Raw genomic sequence first — 22,373 nt, forward strand, 5'->3', positions numbered from 1 at the left:
GTCGGAGACGAAGAACTTCGTGTTCCCCGACGAAGTTCTTCGTCTCCGACGCTGATAGGGCCTCCAAATGGGAGAAAAAAGATCGCCGGAAGGAGAGGATTCTTCGGGAGAGAGAGGCTGTCGGCAATGAAGTCGGAGATGTCGGCGAAGATTTCAAAACGAAACCCTAGGGTGAAACTGTCATTTTTTAAAACTTAGGCTGGGGGAAAATTTTAGTTTTTAAAGTTTAAAGGGGCAAAAAAAGATCAAATTTTCAAGCGTTAGAGTTCTGTTAAATTTAACCGATCATGGGTGGGTGTTTGGTGTTTCTATAATTAAAGAGGGGATATTTGAGAAAACATCAAACCTTGGGTGGGAAATAGTCGTTTGGCCTTATTTTTATTTGACATAATTGGATGTGTTGTCACTTAGAAATATATTGTTCTTATAAGTGTGAAAATCGAAACTCATATTATATAAAACTAATTAACTTGTGGTCAAATCTAATATATCATACTTATATATTATTTATTTATATTATTTTTATTTGATATAAAACTTTTTAATCTCTTATACATGTTATATTTATTTTAGGCCAAGAGACTATTCTCCACCTAAGTTTTAATGCTAAAACAAATACACATCCGTGGGGTTTGAAAAACTCAATGTCCACCATGCGTTAGCTTTTGTTAAAATCTTATATTAAAGATAAAGGTAAAATCGTCATTTTACTAGTAATATTAACAAAATATAAATTTCATTAAGCTTTTTTCTCTTAAGGTTTTAAAAATTAACAATTTCATCTATATTTAAAGTTTTCTAATTTTGAAAAGTAATATTTTTTCCCCTAAAACTAGGGTGTATTTCTTACCCTCTTCGACCACTATTTCTGGCCACTAGTAACGTTACTTTCGCTTGAGGATACATCAGCAAACATCTCTCACCCTCTTCGAAGCGTGATGAAGACACATATTTATCGATTCTAAACAAATCGACAAAGATGGGTCTATTTGGACGAATTGACAAAGTCTTGTCTCTTCATTGATTCCAGACGAATTATGAAGTAACAAGGCTTTGTCGATTTGTCTGATTTGATGAAGTCTCATTGCTTTTTCTCATGCTAGAGAGATAGTGATTAGTGTGTAGGTTCAAACATTATCGTTAGTATTTAGAGATGGTAAGAAAATAAACCCTAGATTTTGAAAGAGAAATATTATTTTTTAAAATTTTAAAAACTTTAGATAAATGTAAAACTGATATTTTTTAAAATCTAAAAAATAAAACTTAATGAAATATATATATTTTAAATATTATTAATAAAATAATAATTTTATTTTCATTTTTTATATAAAATTTTAAGAGCAGTTTGCCCATAAATAAGATTTTAGGTATTTTAACCTTTATAAATTTGTGTTTATATTGACGTTAAAACTTAATGTGAAATTATTTTATTTCTACCACGTTGGGACGAAAGAAATTTCTGCACCTTCTACATCACACCGTCTGATTTTCCTCCTAAATTGCTAAAGTATGATTTAAAATCCACCACCACATTTACACGTGTCAGACATTTGCCCCCTGTCCACCCATTGTGTTTTTACCTACCGTCAAACAACGTTGGTTTTCTTCTGCATCCGAGACTTTTCTGGTGATGATGATCATGATAGTAACTTGAAAGTCACAACTAGTCTTGCCTAAACTCCTGCAAGTTTGGTTTTTTTTAGATATCTTCTTGTTTATGCTACTGGGTTTAAGTTAAAGCCTGCAAAGAAGAAGAAGAAGAAAACATCAGAGAAATCTTGTAAAAACAGAGGGAGGATTGGAAATTTTGTAGGCTTCAGGGATTAAATTCTGAAAATTTTAAAAGTGATAAGAATGGATAGGTATGAGATTGTGAAAGATATTGGGTCTGGGAATTTTGGTGTGGCCAAGCTGGTCAGAGACAAGTGGACAAAAGAGCTTTTTGCTGTTAAGTTCATTGAACGAGGCCAAAAGGTTTCCTCCATTTCATCCTCCTCTTCAATCTTTAGCTACTTCTTTAGCTTAATTTATTTTGGAGGATTAAAATTTCTTGTTCTTTTCCTTCTATAGGATTTTTCTATCTTTCCTTTTTCGATTGATTGGATAGTTTTTTTTTTTTTGGTTTTACAGATTGATGAACATGTGCAAAGGGAAATCATCAACCATAGATCATTGAAGCATCCTAATATTATAAGATTCAAAGAGGTTTGAATTTAGCCTTGTCTACTGTCCTTTAATTCCTAAAATTTGGCATATAAATGTTGTGCGGATTATCAGCTAATGTTCTGTTTGCTTCAGTAAGACAGAACTTTGCAGGGTTTTTTAAACTGCTTTTTATTCTTATCTCATGGACCTAGTTGTCCACAGAATAACATCGACAAATTTAGCCTTCCATTTCTTCATGTGGAGTCTATAAATTTGGTATTTAGAACCCTCTTTAATTCATGTTTAAAGAACGGAGCCACATATGTTGTTAACAGAAAAATGAAATGTCTAAATGGATGGTTGCGTTGCTGTTTTCCCTTTATTTTCAGCATATGAAGGTTTAAATGATTGTTATTTATAAACACCATTTCTCAATCTGTGCTAGTTTCCAATAGCATCATGGAAGTGAAGGTTTATCTCTGCTTTTTCAGACAGATGTTTCGTTATATGATTTTTGATATACCCATTGCAGGTCCTATTGACCCCAACTCATCTAGCCATAGTCATGGAATATGCTGCGGGAGGAGAACTATTTGAAAGGATATGTAATGCTGGTAGATTTGGCGAGGATGAGGTGAAGCATAAGGAAAATATGAATCATATTTATATATTTTTAAGAGCTTATTTTTCAACTAAAGTTCAATCCATATGGTTTCTCTTTTTCATTTGCATCAGGCTAGGTTTTTCTTCCAGCAACTTATATCAGGAGTCAGTTACTGCCATTCCATGGTACTAAGTTTGATGCTACTTCATTGAGTGTCGAAGCCTTTCTATCCTTCTTTCGGTTTTATTTTTTGTGTATGATTTAAAGCAATCATGTCTTGCAGCAAATTTGTCATAGAGATCTCAAGCTTGAAAATACACTCTTGGACGGCAGTACAGCACCACGTGTTAAAATCTGTGATTTTGGGTACTCAAAGGTATTCACATTTATGGGCGCCAAAAGAACTACATCAAGCTATCAGGATTGATGAATTAATCACTAACAATGTTATAATTCAAATTTGTAGTCATCTGTGTTCCATTCTCAACCAAAGTCTACTGTAGGAACCCCTGCATACATTGCACCAGAAGTCCTATCTAGGAAGGAATATGATGGGAAGGTATAATACAGTTCTTTCTTTCTCCCTCATTCTGATTAAACTTTGCTTTAAAGAATCCTGATAATATATTTCTGTGCTACTCCTGAACTCTATATAGATTGCAGATGTTTGGTCCTGTGGGGTGACCTTATACGTGATGCTAGTTGGGGCATATCCCTTTGAAGATCCAACTAATCCAAAAGACTTTAGAAAGACCCTTGAGGTGAATATTTGCCTTGGTTGTTCACTGCATTCTTTAGGTCTCCTTCATTTGGATGGAGTTCCTACTAATATCTCATCACTCATGGCAGAGAATAGTCAGTGTCCACTACTCATTTCCAGATTATGTCCGAGTTTCCTTGGAGTGTAAGCATCTTCTATCTCGGATTTTTGTGGCAAACCCGGAGAAGGTAATTAATCCTTGTGAAACAGAAATTGTTTGATATTGGGATGATTCTTATGTTATAATACCTTTTGTTAATAGCTGAGTCTGGTTTAGGATGCACCATTTTTGTTGACTCATCCATCAAACATTTATGCATTTGGATTAAACTTTGGCTCTTTCTTTGTGTTTGGCTGTTTGCAGAGAATAACAATTCAAGAAATAAAAAACCATCCATGGTTCTTAACCAATTTGCCCATCGAACTGACAGAAGGAGGGAGCTGGCAGAGCAACGATGTAAATAACCCATCCCAGAGCATGGAAGAAGTACTAGCAATAATACAAGAGGCTAGTAAACCAGTTGAGGCATCCAGAAATGAAGGACATTTGCTTGGAACAAGTGTGGATCTGGATGATTTGGATGCTGATGATCTTGACGATGTTGAGACAAGTGGTGATTTTGTGTGTGCAATGTAATCAAAGTGTACAAAAAAGGCCCAACTTCCCAGATGTATGGGCATCAGAACTTTACTGCTGAACGATTAAGAAATTTCTCATCCCATGTATAATCCTTGTCCTGCCATCTGGGACATTTATGATGTTTGTGAATCACACTTTGTCTTATTTTATAGATATTAAGATACTATCAATCAATCTGTAAAACCTAATTATCTCCTGCTGGGAAAGGCACATCTGTGATGTAGGTAGACACTGTAGAATCTCCTAGAGCCACCATTCTTATTTATTTAAGTAAAAAATTGGTCTTCCACCTAAGGCATTACGATAGCAAACAATATTAATAATTGTCACTATTGTAGGTTAAAAGGTGGATAATGAACTTCACAGGATGCACCCGAAAAACAGAAAAAGGGTGAGTGAGGATGTAACGTGGTGTGGTAGGGAAGCCGTGCAAACTTGTCATTTATGTAACACAAAAACGGAAAAACAGAAATAAAAACGTAAAAACGTATTTTTTAAAAAATATAAAGAATGGAAACAGAAGAAAACTTATAAATATAAAAAATATAAAGGTTTTTTATAAATACTAATTTTTTTATAATAAAAATATATAAACTTGTATATCATAAAAATAAATAATAATAAAAAATTAAAAAATACTATAAAATAAAATAATAAAATCTATTATAAATTGTTTTTTAGTAAACACATGTAGATATTTAAGAAAAAATAATAATATACGTCAATTAATATAACATGTTAGGAAAGAGATGAGTAACACATCGAAAAGTGGAGAGGAGATGAATTCAATATGAAATTAAAAGGCATTTCAAGTTTGAAAATGTAAAAGATGTATATTTAATAGATTTCACGATTTTTCTTTTAAAAGAAACGCGTTTCAAAAATTTTCAAAAATTTCAAAATGACCTGAAATATTTCGTACAAGTTTCCGGTCATTTCAAAAACAGAAAAACATTTCCAAAATGTGGAAATGCACCCAATTGTGAGTTTCCTTGCTACTTTGCTTGTCATCTCCTGCTTCAGGCTTTCTTCTTAATAAAGGAAATTTACAGCTCTCTTAAAATTGCTTCAAAAGACCAGAATCCCCTCTAAAGACATCAAGTCATAAATAGGATCACCTGCAAAAAAAAAAAAAACTCAATGAGATAGATCAGTACGTAAAGTTGATTTGTCTGTCTGCATTACTTCAACTTTCACATTTTAATTGACTGATAATGACTACTTACAGAGTGAGGAAAAACAGAAAATCAAACTTGTTGACATTCTGCAAAGCAGAGGAACTGATGCATATTGTATGGATTGAAGGATTTCCCTTTTTTTTGTTTTGATAAGTAATTCAAATAAAGGTTTCATAAACATAACAGAGACTCAAACTTAAGTTTTTTCTTTAAAAGTTTTAATGTTTCATTAGTTTTGTTAACATTTGATTTCTATTAAGGATTTTCATTACATCAATGTAAATTAAACAGAAATATAGATAAAATTTCAAGTTTCCCCTAATGGCAAATTTAAGGTAGAAATATCTAGGTTAAGAGGAGTTCAGAAGAAACTCTAAGGCAACAGATATCTATGACAAAGACAAATACTCCTTCTAGCCTGATAATTTATATTTGTTATTTGCTGCTCATCAGAATCAGCAGGTTTTAAGTTTTATAGCTCATGTTCTGCCAGTCTGATATTTTGTAGCCTTTTCCTTTAATCTATGTACCTTTAGGCCTTTCAGTAGATTGGCTGCTGCTTTAGTTTTTTTTTTTTTCTTTCCAGGACAGAATCATGGTTACAGCTACATGGAATAGAAATCATCAGGAATGTCTTCATCAACTTTCTCTATTAGTGTTTTAGGAGTTGGATTGCCCCTAAAAATTGCAACTTAAGGATCTCAGAGGCAACGCACAGAACCTTTAAGTGTAAAACACATAAAACATGAAGCTCTAAATTCACATCAGTAGTAACAGAGACTGTCTAACGAAAAAATGTATCAACATAAGAGAAAAACAAATTAAAAGGAATTTCGTTTTATTTATTTAAGCACTTTCAAGTATTCAAAAGTTCGCATACCAGTTAGTCAAGCGGCTTGCAACATCCTTCTTCTCAGTAAGAGTTCTGATGAAAACTTCCCATTCCACTGGAATATGTGATTTACTAAGAAAATCCTTCATACAACCATTTTCACTTCCATTTTCTGTTTAAAACTTGATAAGGTTAAGTCATTGAAAGGTGGAAAGGCAAGAGATGAAATTAATGCAGCTGCTCTCCCAAGAAGGAAGCTAAGTTAGCATAGCTTCCCATGAGAGTGCATCTCCCTGCAAAAAGAATAAAAGTGAGGATTTTGTGTCTCTATATAGCACGGAAACTGAAATGCCGAAACTTGGAAACACGGAAACAGAAACGCTGAAAGGGAAACCGTCTTCACTGTGGTTCCATGAGAAAAGATTGCACTTGCCAATCACATCAGGCAGTCCTTTGCCATCCCAGGGCACAACTTTGTACGAACCATTTTCAAGATAAAGAATTCCGCTCGCCAATATCTCAGGAATGTGATTTAACAGAGGGGAGTTGGCAGTTCGCAGTAAACTATAAAATTCAAGCAGCAATCAAGTGAAGCTTTGAAGTGTAAATAATACGTTTGGATCCTTTTCTTCATCCTAAGTTTCTAGGACTAATGTTTCCAATGCATTCTCAAATCCAGTTTTGCTAGATGATCTTTTGTATATATTAAATAATACAAAATCCATAAATCAATCCTGAAGTGTGAGAAAAATAAAATGAAAACTAAATATGTGACAATAAAATAAATCTTAAAATTTAGTAGTTTATACACACAAAAAAAAAAGGGTGGAGAGTATTATCCAATAGCTAAAGATAGATTCGAATTGAGTTAAACTCCTCTAAAATTAGTTTAAGTAAAGTCAAATTCGAGTTCGATTATAAACTAAGTCAAAATTGATTAAAAATATTTTATTTTGATATGTATTAATCAAAACAATATTGTTTTAGCTTCGAATTAAAATTTTCAACATTCGTAATAAGCCGAACACTCTCTTATCTCAAGCTCGCACTCGCGCTCAACAGTTAAAAACCCTTAGAGTTGAGTTCAAACTTGTCTACACTAAGTTTATTTTAAACTTGTTCAAATCAAGTAAACAATCAAACTTCAGCCAGATTTGCTTGAAATCACCCCGACAAATAACCCCCTTTTTAATTAAATTATAACACCGCAAACTGGGCCTCTGCCGGGTTACAAGATTAATTTGTTGAAACCTAAGTGATATTTTTGGATCCATGTGGTAAGACACATAGAGTTTATACATAGTTGTTGGGACCTTTCCCACCAGATTCAATTTATAAAATTAATGGTACATAACACAGGGCACAATAGGTAAAGCGAATAGAAAAAAAAAAAAAAAAAAACTAGAAGTAAACTCAGTGCCCAAACCATGGAGTAAAGATTCCAACCCTCAACAAAAACCTTGACTACACAGTCAGCCATGAGATAAACCTGTCTTGAGGTGTCAATGGGCCGAGCTGGCTCAGGCTCGGCCCATCGGGCTAATCGGCCAGGTAGTGCCCAAAGCCCAAACAGTAATAGGTTTTTCGGATCGAACTGGTCCATTAATATATAAAAGCCTAAGGCTCGGCCCATATAAAATTGGGTCTTAAATGGGCCGGGCCGGGCTTTAAATATTTAAAAAAAAAAATTTAAAATTTTTAAACACAAATTATTTTTCAAATTATAAAACATAAATAAATATATACTATGATAATATTCAAATAGATTGAATTCATTTGATACTTGATCCATTTGTAATATTTTGTAATAATAAAATTAAAATAAAAATAAAATTATAAACACAAAGAATTATTATTTATGAATTCAAATATTTTCTAAAAGATAATTGATGAGGGAAAATGAGATTGAAAATATAATAAAATAATTGAGATTGAGAGATTTGTAAATGAAAGTGAAAATGAAAAAAAATTGAATAGGTTTATATAAAAATTAATTAATTAATTAATTTATAAAAAAAAAATGAAGGCCAAGGCTTCTACTAAGCCTTGCTTCTCTCTGCCTAACAAGACTTCTGTTGCAACGCAGAAGGATACACAAGGCAGAAGTCTTGCTTCTGTCAGCAAAAATTTTAAAAAATATATATTTTTAAACAATATCGAGCCCGATCAGGTTAACCTATGTGCTTAATATTAAAGTCTGAGGCCCGGCCCAATAAGCCCATGGGCTTAACCCAACATGCTACAGTATCATGTCGAGCTTTCTTGTGCCATGTTTTTTTTTTTGTGCTTCGTATCGAACCTCCTTTCGACCCCCCCTAATTGATGTGTCTAAACCTGTCAAAGCAAGATTAGACCAGCCGACCAACAAAAAATTCATTTGAATAAAGTAATCAAATTTATATCCTTTTTTGAAATTAAAGGCCAACAGACACAAACCAGACTCTTAACATTAATAGCATATTCCATCATGCCAAGTTACAATGAGAGAATATGCCAAAGTAATGGAAAGTCTAAAATCTTAGGATCTCCAATGCTTTGTTGATGGTAGTACCTATTTATGTATTCAAAATAGATATACATAATATTTGTTTTAATCCATATCCATTCTCATTCAAAGAAATTCAGCTTTGTGTAGCTCAAGTTAACCTCAACATAACCAAATTTGATGAGTGCAAAAATAAGAATTTTCAAACTTTAAAGGATGAAAAATCATCTTTTAATCCGAACACAGATGGTCTCATATCATCACTTCCACTTCTAGCATACACATACATACAATACATAACAGAAAATCAAATCAAATACAATCTCTATTTATAAAAGTAACATATTTGTGGGATCCCTTAATCCATTCATTCTACAGCACCGAAGGGGAAGATGAGGGGGAAGGGACAAGAGGTTGCTGTGAATTGATTCTTCTCTTTCGAAGGCGCTCAGCAATGATAAAGGCAAGCTCAAGTGATTGTGAAGCATTGAGTCTAGGGTCGCAATGGGTGTGGTAGCGTGAACTCAAGTCATCAAACGTCACTGTTCTTGATCCACCAATGCACTCTGTTACATTCTGGCCCGTCATCTCCAAGTGTACACCTCCTGGATGGCTTCCTTCTTGCTCATGCACATCAAAGAATGCTCTCACTTCGGCCTGGAAAAATGAAGTAGGATAAGTATTTGTATCAAAATGTCTGTTATGTATCTGCTGGCGCAACGATTTCTGTTTCAATGTGCAATACTTACCGAGGAAAAGAAAATTATATGGCAGCTGCCGCCTCAAACAATTCATACCCTTCTATCTTTTTAATGGGAAAAGAGTTCATTACTCCCACGAAAGCTACTGGGGAATGCAACTACCTACCTAACAAAGAATTGTCTAACTTAAATTATCGGATGCATGCTTAAAAAATCTAGAATGGCCATTTGGACACAAAAAAAAATATTATAAGTTGTCTCTTTCTCACCAACTAAAACTCAATGCTTACCTCAGAAGCATTATGATTTCTTCGAAACTACAATATGCCAATGCTCAATTTTATTGCGTATCTCACTATCTCTTTTACTAAAGAAAAAATTATGATTTCTTTGAAACCACAAAATACCAACACTCAGGATGATTGAGTATGCTGCCCACTTCAAAAATGAAGAAGAGATCAATCAAACATGCCTAAAGAAAAATCTCTAATTGCAAAAGCATGCTTATAGCTATGAGCAATGGTTGTTGAGTTTGACACATCTACGCTCAAACAGCTCTACATTATTTGTACAGAGTAACTCTTTTTGTCAGAGTTTGAGATGAACTTACTAGAGGAAGCCATTTAATTAACCATTATTCTCATTTATCAATCTCAAATTCGTATTATTTTCCCTGTAACCAATAAAATTTCGCCAAATTCCTAAAGGGTAAAATTTTAATAGAAATTAGGGAAAGCATGATGAATTAAATTTAAATTTATGCTGATCAAGAAATTCCTCAGAAATTTAATCTAATCTATTAAAAAAATGATGAGTATTTACCCTGATAGCATCAAACGGACGAGTTTTGAGACCACAGGGAGCCTTGATGGTGTTACCATGCATAGGATCACTGACCCACGTAACAATTTGGCCTGCCCGGCGAACTGCCCTGATCAGATGGGGAAGCTTCACTCTCATGTTCTCAGCACCCATTCTTGTGATAATTGTTATCCTCCCAGGTTTACCATGAGGATTTAAGATCTCAATGAGCTTAACTAGCTCATTTGGATCCATCTTATCGCTGACCTGGAGTAGAAGAGAAAATTCATCAGTAGAGTTTAAATTTATGTTTTACCAAATCATATTAAATTATAGAGACCTCATCCTTTATTTTGTACATAACATAATTGAATCAATGTAACTAGACATGATAAATGCATATATATTGTACCTTAATGCCTAGAGGGTTCGCAACACCTCTCAGAAACTCAACATGAGCACCGTCCAGCTGCCTGGTTCGTTCTCCAGCCCAAAGAAAATGAGCAGAGCAATCATAAAAAAGGCCAGAAGTTGAATCAAGCCTGGTAAGTGACTGCTCATATGGCAAGAGCAAGCACTCGTGTGATGTCCAGAACTCAGTTGTTGTCATGATAGGATGGTCAACTGTGAGGCCGGCAGCAGACATAAATCCAAGGGCCTCATCAACCCGGTGAGCAAGTTCACGGTACCTGCCATTTCAAGACACAGACAATTATCACTTCAAGTAACATATGATAGAAGTATTAGATAAAATACTTGTTACATAGCCACAAGATAAATTAATTTCATCATCATCCAATATGATTATGTTTATTTTTAAAGAAACATCATAATTAAGGTAAAAAATTCAAACACCAAAGAGTGGGATACTTAGGATATTCGGAATAACTGATTCCAATTATACATGTGATTATCCCACACAAGGATACATTTACAATCTGACTTCACAAAACACCAGACAAAATGGTATTATAGAATACAAACAAACATACTATCTTTTAGACAAGGCTAAAAATAAGTTGAGAAAAGGTATAAAGCATCCCAGATTAAGCCATTTTTAGACAATCCAAAAAACCCCAGCAATGATGGTGATGCATATGGCATATTCTGCGTGAAAAATGTTATCCAGTCTTTACAACATATACAATTGACCTCTGAGAAACACAAAAAACATGAAAAAAGCAAAGGTGAAAACGACCAAACTTTTCTAAAGCCACCGCCAAAATTTTACAATTTAATACTTACCGATCTAAGATCGAATCAAAACGGAGTCAATACAGTACAACCACCATAAAAAATTTTAAAAAATCCAATTAAGTCATGTTGGTAATCTAAGACTAAATCAATCAAAAAAATTAAGCAGGTTACCTATCTCCTTGCTCGCTGTGTTCGGTGAAATCCAAATTCCATTGTGTAACCCTCTGCATCGCAGCATAACCACCAGTAGCAAAAGCCCTGAGAAGATTCAACGTAGCTGCGGATTGACAATAAGCTCTAATCATTCTCTGTGGATCTGGAATCCTCGAATTCTCATCAAAAGCGTCTCCATTCACATTATCCCCTCTGTAACTCGGTAGCTTCACGCCACTCTTCTCCTCAAATGGTTCTGATCTCGGCTTGGCAAACTGCCCCGCCATTCTCCCCACCTATATTTTAAAATTAAAAAAAAAACCATCAACAAAACATATAACAAATCAAAAAAATTAAAAAAAACACAGTAACAAATTCCCCTAAAAAATACAAACCTTGATAACGGGCATTTGACCGCCGAACATCAACACGGCACCCATCTGAAGAAGGATTCTGAAAGTGTCACGAATGTTATTAGCATTAAACTCTTTGAAACTCTCAGCGCAGTCTCCTCCTTGAAGCAAAAAGGCTTTACCCATTGCGGCTTCACCGAGGCGCTCCTCCAAGCTCCTAGCTTCACCAGCGAACACAATCGGAGGGAAAGCGTCAAGAGTTTTAAGGACAGATTCCAGCTCTTCCTTGTTTGGGTACTCGGGCAACTGCAAAGCCTTCTTCGATTTCCAGCTTTCAACCGCCCATTTCCCGGTACCCGCATTCTGTGTCTTGGTGATTGGTTGAGCCGCCGGAGTTGTGGAGCTCTTCACAGAGGGTTTAGCAGAATCAGCGGCGTGGACCGCGGTGATGGGAAGGACATATGATCTGGTTTTGGAGATGAAGGGCGGAGTTTGAGGCTGAATAAAGGAAGATTTACTGGGAGCAATGGAAGTGCTTCCGCCAATGAGAGCCATAATGGGATATTTGTTTAGGTTCTGGTGGAAGTTAATTTACCAGTTCGGTTTATGACACCTGACAGGAACTAGAACCTGGAGAAAATCTTGAAACATGAGAAGGGTTTTTAAAAAGAACCGGCCTGCCTGTCTGGTGAACCTCTTTGTGTTAGGTAAGGGTGTTTTTGGTAATTACATGGTCTATTTTCAGTTTAATTATCTTTTTTAAGTTACCGATGAGGAAGTCTTTACTTACCACCCAATAATGTTAGAGGCGGCGGCGGCATGGAAGGAAACTGAGCCGAGTCGACATTAGTTTATGGCCTGTAATGTTAAAATAAAAAGAAAAATGTTTTTGCATAAATTAATGACATGAATTTACTATGATCATGGTTGGATATAAATTGAGTTGAATTTGAAGGTTTTTTATTTAAATTTAATTCGAATAAAAAATAATTTAATTCGAATAAAAAATAATTTTGTTCAAATTAAATGAGCTAAAATTAGAGATAGTTTGAGTTCAAACTTAAGAGTTTGATTCGATTTAATTTAAATTCAATTTGAGTTTATAATTTGAAATTCTGACTTGAGTTCATTGACTTATTAATAAAAAAATATTATTTTATTTAATAATAAACAAAATGATATCATTTTAATAATTATTTGATATAATTCGAATTTAATTAAGTATCATATTTAAACCGAATTGAACTATTATGACAATTTGGACTAAACCGAATTTTCTCTAACTCGAGTTTCATTTATTGTCAATCATCCTAATTCGAACTCAATTTAAATTTGAGTTCAAAAAATTTGAACTAAATTAAATTAAGCCAAATTAGTTTTCGAGACTAAGCTAACTTGTTTAGAGTTTAACCATATATTAAATAATTAACAAAATATTAATATTAAAAAATTTAATAATTTCTACTTCGAATACCACTTTTGCAAGAAAAAACATTAACATTTAACTGAAATCTTCCTCATGGGTGGATGGATTCAAGCTCGATTATTAGTTTGGTACAAATAAACTCAAAACAAGTTTAGTATAGAGGAGCTCAAGAAGCTTGGGGTGTTTCTGTTTGACTTGCTAAGCTTGCAATTTTAAAAAATTTTAACTTAAATAATTAAAATAATATCTTTTAATCAATACACATCAAAATAATATATTTTCGGTTAATTTCAATTCGGTGATAATATCGAGTCAAAGTTAAACTAGATTTCTCTTAAATTGAGTTTAACTCGAGTTAACTTAATACGAGTTTGACTCTTCTAAACTAAGTTGAATTTAAATTAATCTAAATTCAAATTTAATTTAATTTAATTCGAATCTACCCTAACTTATGCCAAAATAAACAAGAAATATGAAACTTTATAAACCCCCTATCAATATTTGTCTTTAATGTATATTATATTATAATACTAATAACACACATTTCTCTAATAATCCATATGCATCATCTTAATACCATTACATATATTGAGGAATTTTGAACTCCAAAGGCTCAGGCTAACAGGAAAACTCACCTAACCAAATTAATTAGGTGAGTTTTGTCAAGATTAAATGGGAGGACCCAATTACTGGAATTACAAATAAACCCTTGTAAATTTGGCTCAAGAAATTAAACCGACGTCTAACCCATTGCACCTACCCTCGCTCCACTAGTAACTCTACCGTCACCTAACCTAACTCATTGTCATTAAAATTCTCCTAAAACTATAAAATTCGATTTTTATTAAAATTAAAAATTAATTTAAATAACCTCAAAATGATGTAACTTATCGGATGAGTTAGATAAGTATCTCTCTCTCTCTCTCTCTCTCTTCCTCACCCAATTAATAATTTGCCAAAGGGTTATTTTCCACCCAAACTATGTTGAACTCTCAAAGTTTTCTCTATTAATTTTAAAAATATCATTTATTCACTAATAGTCAGTTAAATTTAATGGAACTCTAACTCTTAAAAATTTAATCTTATTTTCCCCCTAAAAGTTTAAAAACTAACATTTTATCCACTAAGTCAAATTTGAAAAGATAATATTTTTCCCCATAGGATTTAGTTCAAAATCCGTTCACTTTCTCTGACACCATCATCGGCCATATCTCCCTCCCAATGATTTCCCTTCCTCCGACGGTCCGCCTCAACTCCACCCCAATACATCCGACGTCGAGAGACGTCATTTGAGAAGAGAAATCGTCTTCCCAAAGAATGACTAGTAGTCTCATCTTCATCTGAGAAGATGATTTCTCTTTCCAGACGACCTCTCTCAGCGTCAGATGGGTTGGGGTGGAGTTCAAGAGGGTCGTCGGAGGAAGGAAAATTGTCGGGAGGGAGAGACGGTCGGTGATGGAGCCAAAGAAAGTAAACAAGTTTTGAAACTAAACCCTGGGGGGCAATATGATTTTTTCAAACTTGATTTAGGGGATAAAAATTAGTTTTTTAAATTTATGAGCGGAAATGAAATCATATTTAAGTTTATTTTTAATATTAAATATAAAATAACGATTTGACCCTTAAAATTAACAGATTTAAATGGGCATGGATGGATAAATAAAAATTTCAAAGTTAATGGGGAAAACTTTGAGAATTCAACATAGTTTGGATGGGAAATAGTCCTTTAGCCTTAATAATTATCTAAATTAGAAGGAAACACATTTAAGATTACTAAAATTTTTTTGTATTCATAAAAACTCTAACAGAGTTAAAAATTGGATATCAAATAAATATATTTGAATAAAAACATTTTAAGTTTATTCACTAAAATCTTATCGATATCAATAATGAAAAATTTAATAAATAATATCAATGTATAATAACTGAACAAATAGCCTAATTAATTCACATTAGAGAGAGCAAATTTTTAAAATAAGGAACATATTAAATGAAAGATATAATTTTTTTTTCTTAACTAGGTTTTGTCTAACTTTTCTGAATAAAATTTTTAATTGGGTAATTTAGTCACGTCCAATGTTATTTTACAAAACATTGCAAAAATTACTATTTTTTATTTAAAATTTTCATCTCACCAATTTTTTTCTTAAGAAAGTTAATATAAATGTTTTTTAGTGGTAAAAATATAATATGAAATGTGAAAATTTTATATTTTCAGTTTCAATTTTCTGAATTTCTGTTATCTAATTTCTTTTATTATACTTACACTACAAAATCACAACAAATACCACATAAATATAACTACGTGAAAATAATATAAAAAATGTTTTAAAATAATTATATAAAAAATTTAAATAAAATAATATCTTAGTATTATTTTATTATCTATACTTAAAACAATAATTATATATATCTATAAATATTTATTAGACATTTTTATTATTAGACATATTTTAAATAATTTATTAGTTTTTAATAAAAAATTATTCAAATCAAACGCTCCAAACTTGCTTTTACATATTCTCATGGACTTAAGTTACAAAATTTGAAACAGAACTTCGAATGTGAATTTCATTGAGAAATGTTTTATTATTAATAATTAGAGTAATTTACATTTATTCATACAATATTTGACCTAAAAACACTTTGTCATTCAAAATCATATTTTGTTAATGAAAAAAAAAACCCTAACACAATGCTAGGAATTGAAAATTTTATTTTATTTCAACTATTTTATTTTTAATATTACTATATAGTCATAAATTAGCAAAAATTAAAAAAAAAACCATTAAAATAAAAATTGTATGCTAACCCTCTTCTCTCTCTTTTTTAAACCCTCATAGGCCTCACCCTCTTCTCTGAAAACCTTACTATGGGTGACACTTTTTCATCTTTATCACAATCTCACCGTTGTTATTCCCCATTGCCTTCATAGTTGTCTCAATATGAGTTGTTATTGACAACAATTTTTCTTCTATAAATGATTTGAGCGAAGTTGTCACTAGCAACCACTCATATCGAGACATCAAATGAAGACAGTGAAAACTAACAATGATGAAATCATGGTGATAATGAATGAGTGATGTTGATAGCTAAAGTTTCAAAAATTTCAAAAATTGATTTGTAAGTTTTAAAACGTTTTTGTTTTATCTAAAAAAAAGTTTAGGTTGAACTATTACCTTAAAATCGTTTAAGTTTAACACATAAAAGTGTTAATTGTCAATTTTAAAAAAATTTATGGACAATAAACACTATTAATTTTGTTAACATAACTTGATTTATGAAGAAACAGTGTTATGTAGGATTAGGGTATCAATTGAAGGGGAATAAAACTAAATTGTGAGGCTGAATATTATACATGCTTAAGGGATATCATGAGGATATTCAGTAGTAGTTTTATGGCCAAAAGACTTATTCCCACCCAAAGTTTGATGAAAATTCAAACTCATATCTACTAATTTTAAAAAATGCAAATACTTATTTTTTTATTAAAATTTATTGTTAGAGTCACGGGTAAAAATGTTATTCTATTAAAAATATTTAAAAAATTAAAAATTTATCATATTACCCCTCTAGGTTTAAAAATCTAATAATTTTCTCATCTAAAATTTGAAAAGTAACAATTTTCTTCTTATAATGTACTTTTCTTCTCTAGCCACCTCTATTCTGAGTGATAGTCGGCCCTTATCACCCATCCCTCCTTCCCAACCCTTTGTCATTGGAAAATGAATAATTCATCTAGAGACGAATCATCTTTGTCTGAATACAAATCATCTTCATCTAGACAATTTGTCATTATCCAGGCGAAGATGAAGGGTCAGATGTCATCATGCAAATTTTCAACCCTTCATCTTCAATTGGACGATGACAAATCATCTAGACAAAGATGATTATTTGTTTATTATCCAAACAAACGATTTGTTTTTCCCACGATGAATTGCTAGGGTCGGGATGGAGGGATGGGTTGTAAGGGTTGGCTATCTACTGGAATAGAGATGGTAGAAGAGAGAAGAAAATCCTAAGGGAGATATTTTCATTTTTTAAACTTTAAATAAGAGTAATTATTAAAATTTTAAATTTAAAAGGAAAATATAATAAATTTTTAATTTTTTTCATAAAACAATATTTTTATCCTTGATGATCCTATCAATAAATTTTAACAAAAAAAATGGGTATTTAAAATTTTAAAAATTAATAAAACATAAGTTTAAGATTTCATCAAACCTTGGGTGGGAATAAGTTATTTGGCCTATTTTTATATTATTTTATTTAAAATATAATAGCAGGTTGCAATGCAAAACATATTTTGAGGGAAAATTTGTCTGAGCATTCGAAATGAATGGTAAAAAATTCCCACACATCTCAAGACAAACAAGTGCAAGATCCAAAGACAGCAGCCAGTCACATGCCATGTACATCTACTATACTAATTATAGATAAATTTTAATCAAATAGTAATTATTTTAATTAATAAAAATGATTAAAAGAGGATTATCGATGTGATTAACATCCCATGTTTGGTTTCAACAAAAGCTTTGAAGACCTACTGAATGTGACTTTGTATCTGACCACTTTCAATCACTAAAAAATTCTCTGCTTTTTCCAATGCATCCAATCCAAGCCATTTGTTCTCACGTGAAACTTTTGTTCAATTGTTTCTGTTAAAAATGAGACTTTGTGTGAGTAGGCAATTATTGTTGTAAACAAACACCCTCGACCGCCCTTGGGTTGGGGGGAAAGGTATTTTTTTTATTTATAAAAAAGATAACAGGGATTTTAATTATATTAATTAAATAGATAAATTATAATTATAATTATTATATCAAATAAAAAAAGATTTCACAAATATGAGAAATATTTAAATTTAAACTTTCTCCTCCAAGAGTAAGTTGCTTGACAAAAATTATAAAAATCCCCCTACAAGCTCAAGATATGGCATGGATTCAATGTCGGTTAACAATAGAATAAAATAAGACTCTTAAATTACCTCATACAAATTGCAAACTGGTTCGAATAAGGTTCTCACACTGCTTTTAGAAGAAATTTTAAATAACAAAAGAGTGAGATTTTGAATACGAGAATAAAAATTTGGATTCCCTTTAACTATATTTCAAGAGTAATCTCTTTTAAGACATGAAAAAACTTAAAAAAACCTCACACGACAGAAACCAGGACTAAGAAATTGAGTTTGCCAAAAAGAATAACAGAATAAAAAAAGCAATAAAGGAGGCGGATTGCTAGAAAATCCAGTCTGCAAAAGGGTTTTGCAGCATCTACTCCCCCTTTGACAGCAAGGGCCAAAAGAAAATACGCTGAAGTGAAGGAATTTGCCTTTCTTTAGGGAAAGAAAGAACCTGAGATGCCTAAACATAAAAGCTTAAAGTCAAGGCCTCCTTTAGAGTGGCATGTATTTTATCATATTAAATGCAAGAAATTTTATTATATTTTTCTCATGCAGGAGAAGTCAAATTCATCCACATACTTTTGGAGGTCCAATCTTGCAAAGTGGGTGGCAGGCTGGCGCCAGAGTCACCAATGATCTGACACTTCCTTCAGAAATATCAGTGCATGATTGTGGACCAACTCTAAACTCCCATATTGCAAAATCCAGTAAAACTTGTCACAAAATGAAAGATACTAATGCGGATCTATCTTATCTATTTCAACCTCACGGGCATTTGATTTCAAGTCAGATTGTAAATTACCAACCACAATACGCTTAGGAATATGCAGACTAGACTATACAAGGAGTCTTTCATTTTGGAACTTCAGATTATGCATGACAGAAAACAGATACAATGACAAACCACACAGGTCCACTCCTTTGGAAAGATATAACACATTTAGAGCATATAGCAGTTGTTCCAAGAAAGAAAACGGTTGAAACAGTAAACAAATTGACAGGGAAGAAGCACAAAAACTAAGGTGATTGAGGCCAACCGTAGACTCCAGCATCCTCAACAATTCCATTGTAGAACCTTAGCTCAAGCTCCTCCAGCCTGCCTTCATCATCCCACATTCCATCGTAGATTTCTTCATCATCATCATCATCATAATCACCCATTCCACCAGCTAGGAATTCCCAGGCCAAGTACTCAGAACCATCTGAGTAATCTGAGCAATCATCCCAATCATTAATCTCATAGCAATCCTTGACAATGGGTCCCAAGATCTTCAAGTTCGGAAACTTCACCTTGATGAACTTGTCATCAAGTTTGACATCCCAGCACCCTCTCAAATCTAAAAATTCTAGCTGAGAGCAGCTGCAAAGTATCTTTAAAACACTCTCAGTGCTAAGATCATGGTAAGCCATCTCAAGACGCCTGAGCTTAGGCATTGTTGCAGATATGGACTTAGCCTCATCATCTTGCGTGAGCTTCCCTGTAGCTAATGGGTGCATGTTCCGACACAATCCCACCAGCAATTTACAGTTCTTTCCTATGGCCTCTAAAGCACAAGCACCAATTTTATTGCAATAACTCAAATCCAAGAAAGTGATCGCTGAGAGCCTTCCAGCAATCTGTTCAGCAACAGAATCACTCATCTCACTTCTGGGTAGGCGCAATGTTTGAAGGGAACCCGCACTAGGAAAACAGGGAAAAGAAGACCAATATCAGCAAAAATGTGCTCACTGAGTTTTTAATGAAAGGTCATTTGAAGTGGTAAATATTTGAAAAAGGTTGCAAAATCCAGGAAACTGAAAGCTTTTGAAAAGGGACCTAAGATCGAATAGATATGACTGAGACATGATGCTGTTTTCATGAGTAAATTTTGCGAGCATGTTAAAAAATAAAGAGTTTCAACTAGGAAGACAAGTTCATCACATAACAGTCTAAAACACCAGCAACAAAAGACCAAAGCATATGAAAGAAGTATCAATGCATCAAAAAATAAAAAATTGAATGAGAATGGAACAAAAAGACATGGTTTATTACTTTTCTGCAATGAAGGTGAACATCATGTCATTGTGCAGGCCAGAAACGCAGAGCTTCCGAAGAGATCCAGAACTTCTAGTGATCAACATTTGAAGCATCCGATCAAGGTGCTCAGGTTGGCAACGATTGCTCCATTCTTCAATATCTATCTCCTGCCAACAATATGGTCCTGTTACTGCTTTTCCCCATGATTTGCAAACCCGAGGTATTACTGTTAGTACCTCCTGGAGTGATAGATGTTTAAAGATTAGTCCAAGAGCATCCGGTATTAGCTCATCCCAATTCCTAAAATCACTTTCGCCATCCATCCTGTCTTAACACAACAAACACACAAAAAATGAAAACAATCTCGATGTCAGCTTTCTTTTTAAGAAGGAAGGTAGGTTAAAAATTAGGAACATCCAGTAACCAAGAATCAGAGAGATGATACTAGCAAATATCTATATCACGTTCAAAGAGATAAACAGACAAATTCCATCAACAAATGGTGAAATACTACTCTTTGCTTGTCAAAAACGCATATAAAATTGATTGAAGGACCAAAAAAGGATGCATTTAGTACTTCCTCAAAAGGGTAATAGAGTAGATATGAAAAGGAAACGAATAATAAGAGAAAACGTTACAGATTAACAGGGAAATTTAGAAGAATTCGAGCAAACTGTATGAAAAATAACAAAGCAAGGACCAAATTCAGGGGAACCTGGATGAAAAATTAAGATTTGATAATCTGGACAAGAAAAACTGACAATGGAAAAAAATTATCGCATAAAAGACACAAATAAACCAGCTTTAAAGATCTAACCAAACCCACTGAACAAATTGCAGAAAAATATTGCGTATTAGAAGCAAATAAAAAATATATAAAAAACAAGAAACTTTATCAAAGAAGGAGAGCAAAGTCATAAAAAAGTAACTGCATGCAAATTACAGAGGAATTTAACTGTATTAGAACCTCAAAATATATCAATATATATAAAAGAACTATGTTTTGTACCCGAGAAAATGTAGTAAAAGAAAAGAAAATCATTACGTGAAGTAGAGATGTGGAATCGAATTTAGTACTATGAGTAGTTTATAAGTAGTTAAATCTCATATCCAGAAGATTAAGACAACAAGTGATAATCATCCTAGTTTCAGTTTCTGTTCTTTAGAAAACTCGAGAGTAAAGGCAAAAAGAAAATTACATACATCTAAACCAATAAGTGGGTTTTTGTTCAGAAGGTAGAAACTTTCTGGATTTGGATTATGCAAAAGAACTCACCGGTTTATCCGCCACAAATGCAGGGAAAATAAGAGAAATTAATAAAAAAAAACCTCAGAGAAACACTCAAACTGAGAGAAAGGTAAAATAAAGAGGAAAGAAAGAGGGACAGCTACAAAACTGGTCTTATCCATCCATCTAACCAAAGGCTATCAATGCAACCCACAATAAGAACAAACACAGAGTGAAAAGCAAGGTTATGCGGGTTAATAAGAAAAAGGGAAAATAAAAATTAAAGAATAAAGAAGAGAGAGAGAGAGAGAAAGGAAAAAAAACTCAAAAATGGCAACCATACTCTTCAGAGAATAAGAAGAAATGGGAAGGCGACAAAATAATGTACTTTTCAATACTGTGACAATTGAGTGTCATGTTGCCGTGTTAATGAAAATTTAATAAGGATTGGTATTTGGTACTGATGAAAGATAGGATCTTGCAGTTGCGTGAAAATAGCAGCACCGACAAGAGCCGGTGCTGGAGGTGGGTGGTGTGGTGAAACACTGTATTCTTGTGGAGGCCCATGTGGGGTGCCTGCAGTTTAATTCGAAAGTGCGGTTGTTTAAAATTTTTTGAAAAAGTTTATTTTAACCATTATGAACCAAATAGTTGATGTATGATGAATTCGTCTATGAATAAATATTAACTGTGGCTATCTGAGATCTGACAAACTTGGAGAATGGGCTCCTTGAAACATACTGAGTTTTGTTTACAGTGGTTTTAAGTTGAAGTACCATTAAAAGGGTGGCAGTGGCTCGGCTTCACGAGAGATGCAAAGGTCAGGCCTACGTTTTCAAGAGAGATTTGCAGTTGTTTATTAATTGAAATTGACTCACTTTATATTACTGTTTTTCGAAAACTCTTCATCTTCTTATACACGGAATCGTCTCGGTTGGGCAAGAACCTTT

General features: G+C 33.1%; 3 protein-coding genes across 14 annotated transcripts; 1 reads left to right on the plus strand and 2 right to left on the minus strand.

Moving 5' to 3' along the window:
• The first annotated feature begins 1,540 nt into the window (after positions 1-1,540).
• On the plus strand, positions 1,541-4,319 carry LOC123228950 (serine/threonine-protein kinase SAPK2-like). The gene is made up of 9 exons (XM_044654472.1): positions 1,541-1,974; positions 2,131-2,205; positions 2,678-2,779; positions 2,881-2,934; positions 3,033-3,125; positions 3,216-3,308; positions 3,406-3,510; positions 3,599-3,697; positions 3,874-4,319. Exons 1-9 carry the CDS (start codon positions 1,855-1,857, stop codon positions 4,144-4,146), a joined length of 1,014 nt encoding a protein of 337 aa, XP_044510407.1. The 5' UTR covers positions 1,541-1,854; the 3' UTR covers positions 4,147-4,319.
• Positions 4,320-8,825: 4,506 nt separating this feature from the next.
• On the minus strand, positions 8,826-12,483 carry LOC123228803 (phospho-2-dehydro-3-deoxyheptonate aldolase 1, chloroplastic-like). The gene is made up of 5 exons (XM_044654249.1): positions 11,892-12,483; positions 11,515-11,792; positions 10,559-10,835; positions 10,168-10,413; positions 8,826-9,301 (listed from the first exon to the last, which is right to left on the minus strand). The coding sequence occupies exons 1-5, from the start codon at positions 12,402-12,404 to the stop codon at positions 9,017-9,019; spliced, it is 1,599 nt and encodes a 532-aa protein (XP_044510184.1). The 5' UTR covers positions 12,405-12,483; the 3' UTR covers positions 8,826-9,016.
• A 6,520-nt stretch (positions 12,484-19,003) lies between these two features.
• Positions 19,004-21,855, minus strand: LOC123230173 (F-box protein FBW2-like). 12 transcript variants are annotated; one of them, XM_044656322.1, is made up of 4 exons: positions 21,767-21,855; positions 20,432-20,519; positions 20,211-20,362; positions 19,004-19,859 (listed from the first exon to the last, which is right to left on the minus strand). In XM_044656322.1, the coding sequence occupies exons 1-4, from the start codon at positions 21,838-21,840 to the stop codon at positions 19,196-19,198; spliced, it is 978 nt and encodes a 325-aa protein (XP_044512257.1). In that variant the 5' UTR covers positions 21,841-21,855; the 3' UTR covers positions 19,004-19,195. The 12 variants fall into 12 exon arrangements, with proteins under 12 accessions (XP_044512257.1, XP_044512265.1, XP_044512264.1 ...); XM_044656330.1 differs by lacking the exon at positions 21,767-21,855 and adding an exon at positions 21,472-21,759; XM_044656329.1 differs by lacking the exon at positions 21,767-21,855 and adding an exon at positions 21,472-21,759 and having other exon boundaries at positions 20,432-20,523.
• Positions 21,856-22,373: the final 518 nt, after the last annotated feature.

Source organism: Mangifera indica, chromosome 11 (assembly GCF_011075055.1).
Source record: "Mangifera indica cultivar Alphonso chromosome 11, CATAS_Mindica_2.1, whole genome shotgun sequence".
Lineage (NCBI taxonomy): Eukaryota > Viridiplantae > Streptophyta > Magnoliopsida > Sapindales > Anacardiaceae > Mangifera > Mangifera indica.

Coding starts and splice junctions, on each gene's coding strand:
- LOC123230173 (XM_044656320.1), bottom strand. CDS start 21,840: ATGACACTCAATTGTCACAGTATTGAAAAGTACATTATTTTGTCGCCT. Junction 20,520..21,766: donor TTCTTCTTATTCTCTGAAGA/GTATGGTTGCCA, acceptor GTGTTAAGACAG/GATGGATGGCGAAAGTGATT. Junction 19,860..20,210: donor TTCACCTTCATTGCAGAAAA/GTAATAAACCAT, acceptor CTGTTTTCCTAG/TGCGGGTTCCCTTCAAACAT.
- LOC123228803 (XM_044654249.1), bottom strand. CDS start 12,404: ATGGCTCTCATTGGCGGAAGCACTTCCATTGCTCCCAGTAAATCTTCC. Junction 10,836..11,514: donor CACAGCGAGCAAGGAGATAG/GTAACCTGCTTA, acceptor TTGAAATGGCAG/GTACCGTGAACTTGCTCACC. Junction 9,302..10,167: donor GTCCGTTTGATGCTATCAGG/GTAAATACTCAT, acceptor TCATTTTTCCAG/GCCGAAGTGAGAGCATTCTT.
- LOC123228950 (XM_044654472.1), top strand. CDS start 1,855: ATGGATAGGTATGAGATTGTGAAAGATATTGGGTCTGGGAATTTTGGT. Junction 2,206..2,677: donor ATATTATAAGATTCAAAGAG/GTTTGAATTTAG, acceptor TACCCATTGCAG/GTCCTATTGACCCCAACTCA. Junction 3,126..3,215: donor GTGATTTTGGGTACTCAAAG/GTATTCACATTT, acceptor TCAAATTTGTAG/TCATCTGTGTTCCATTCTCA.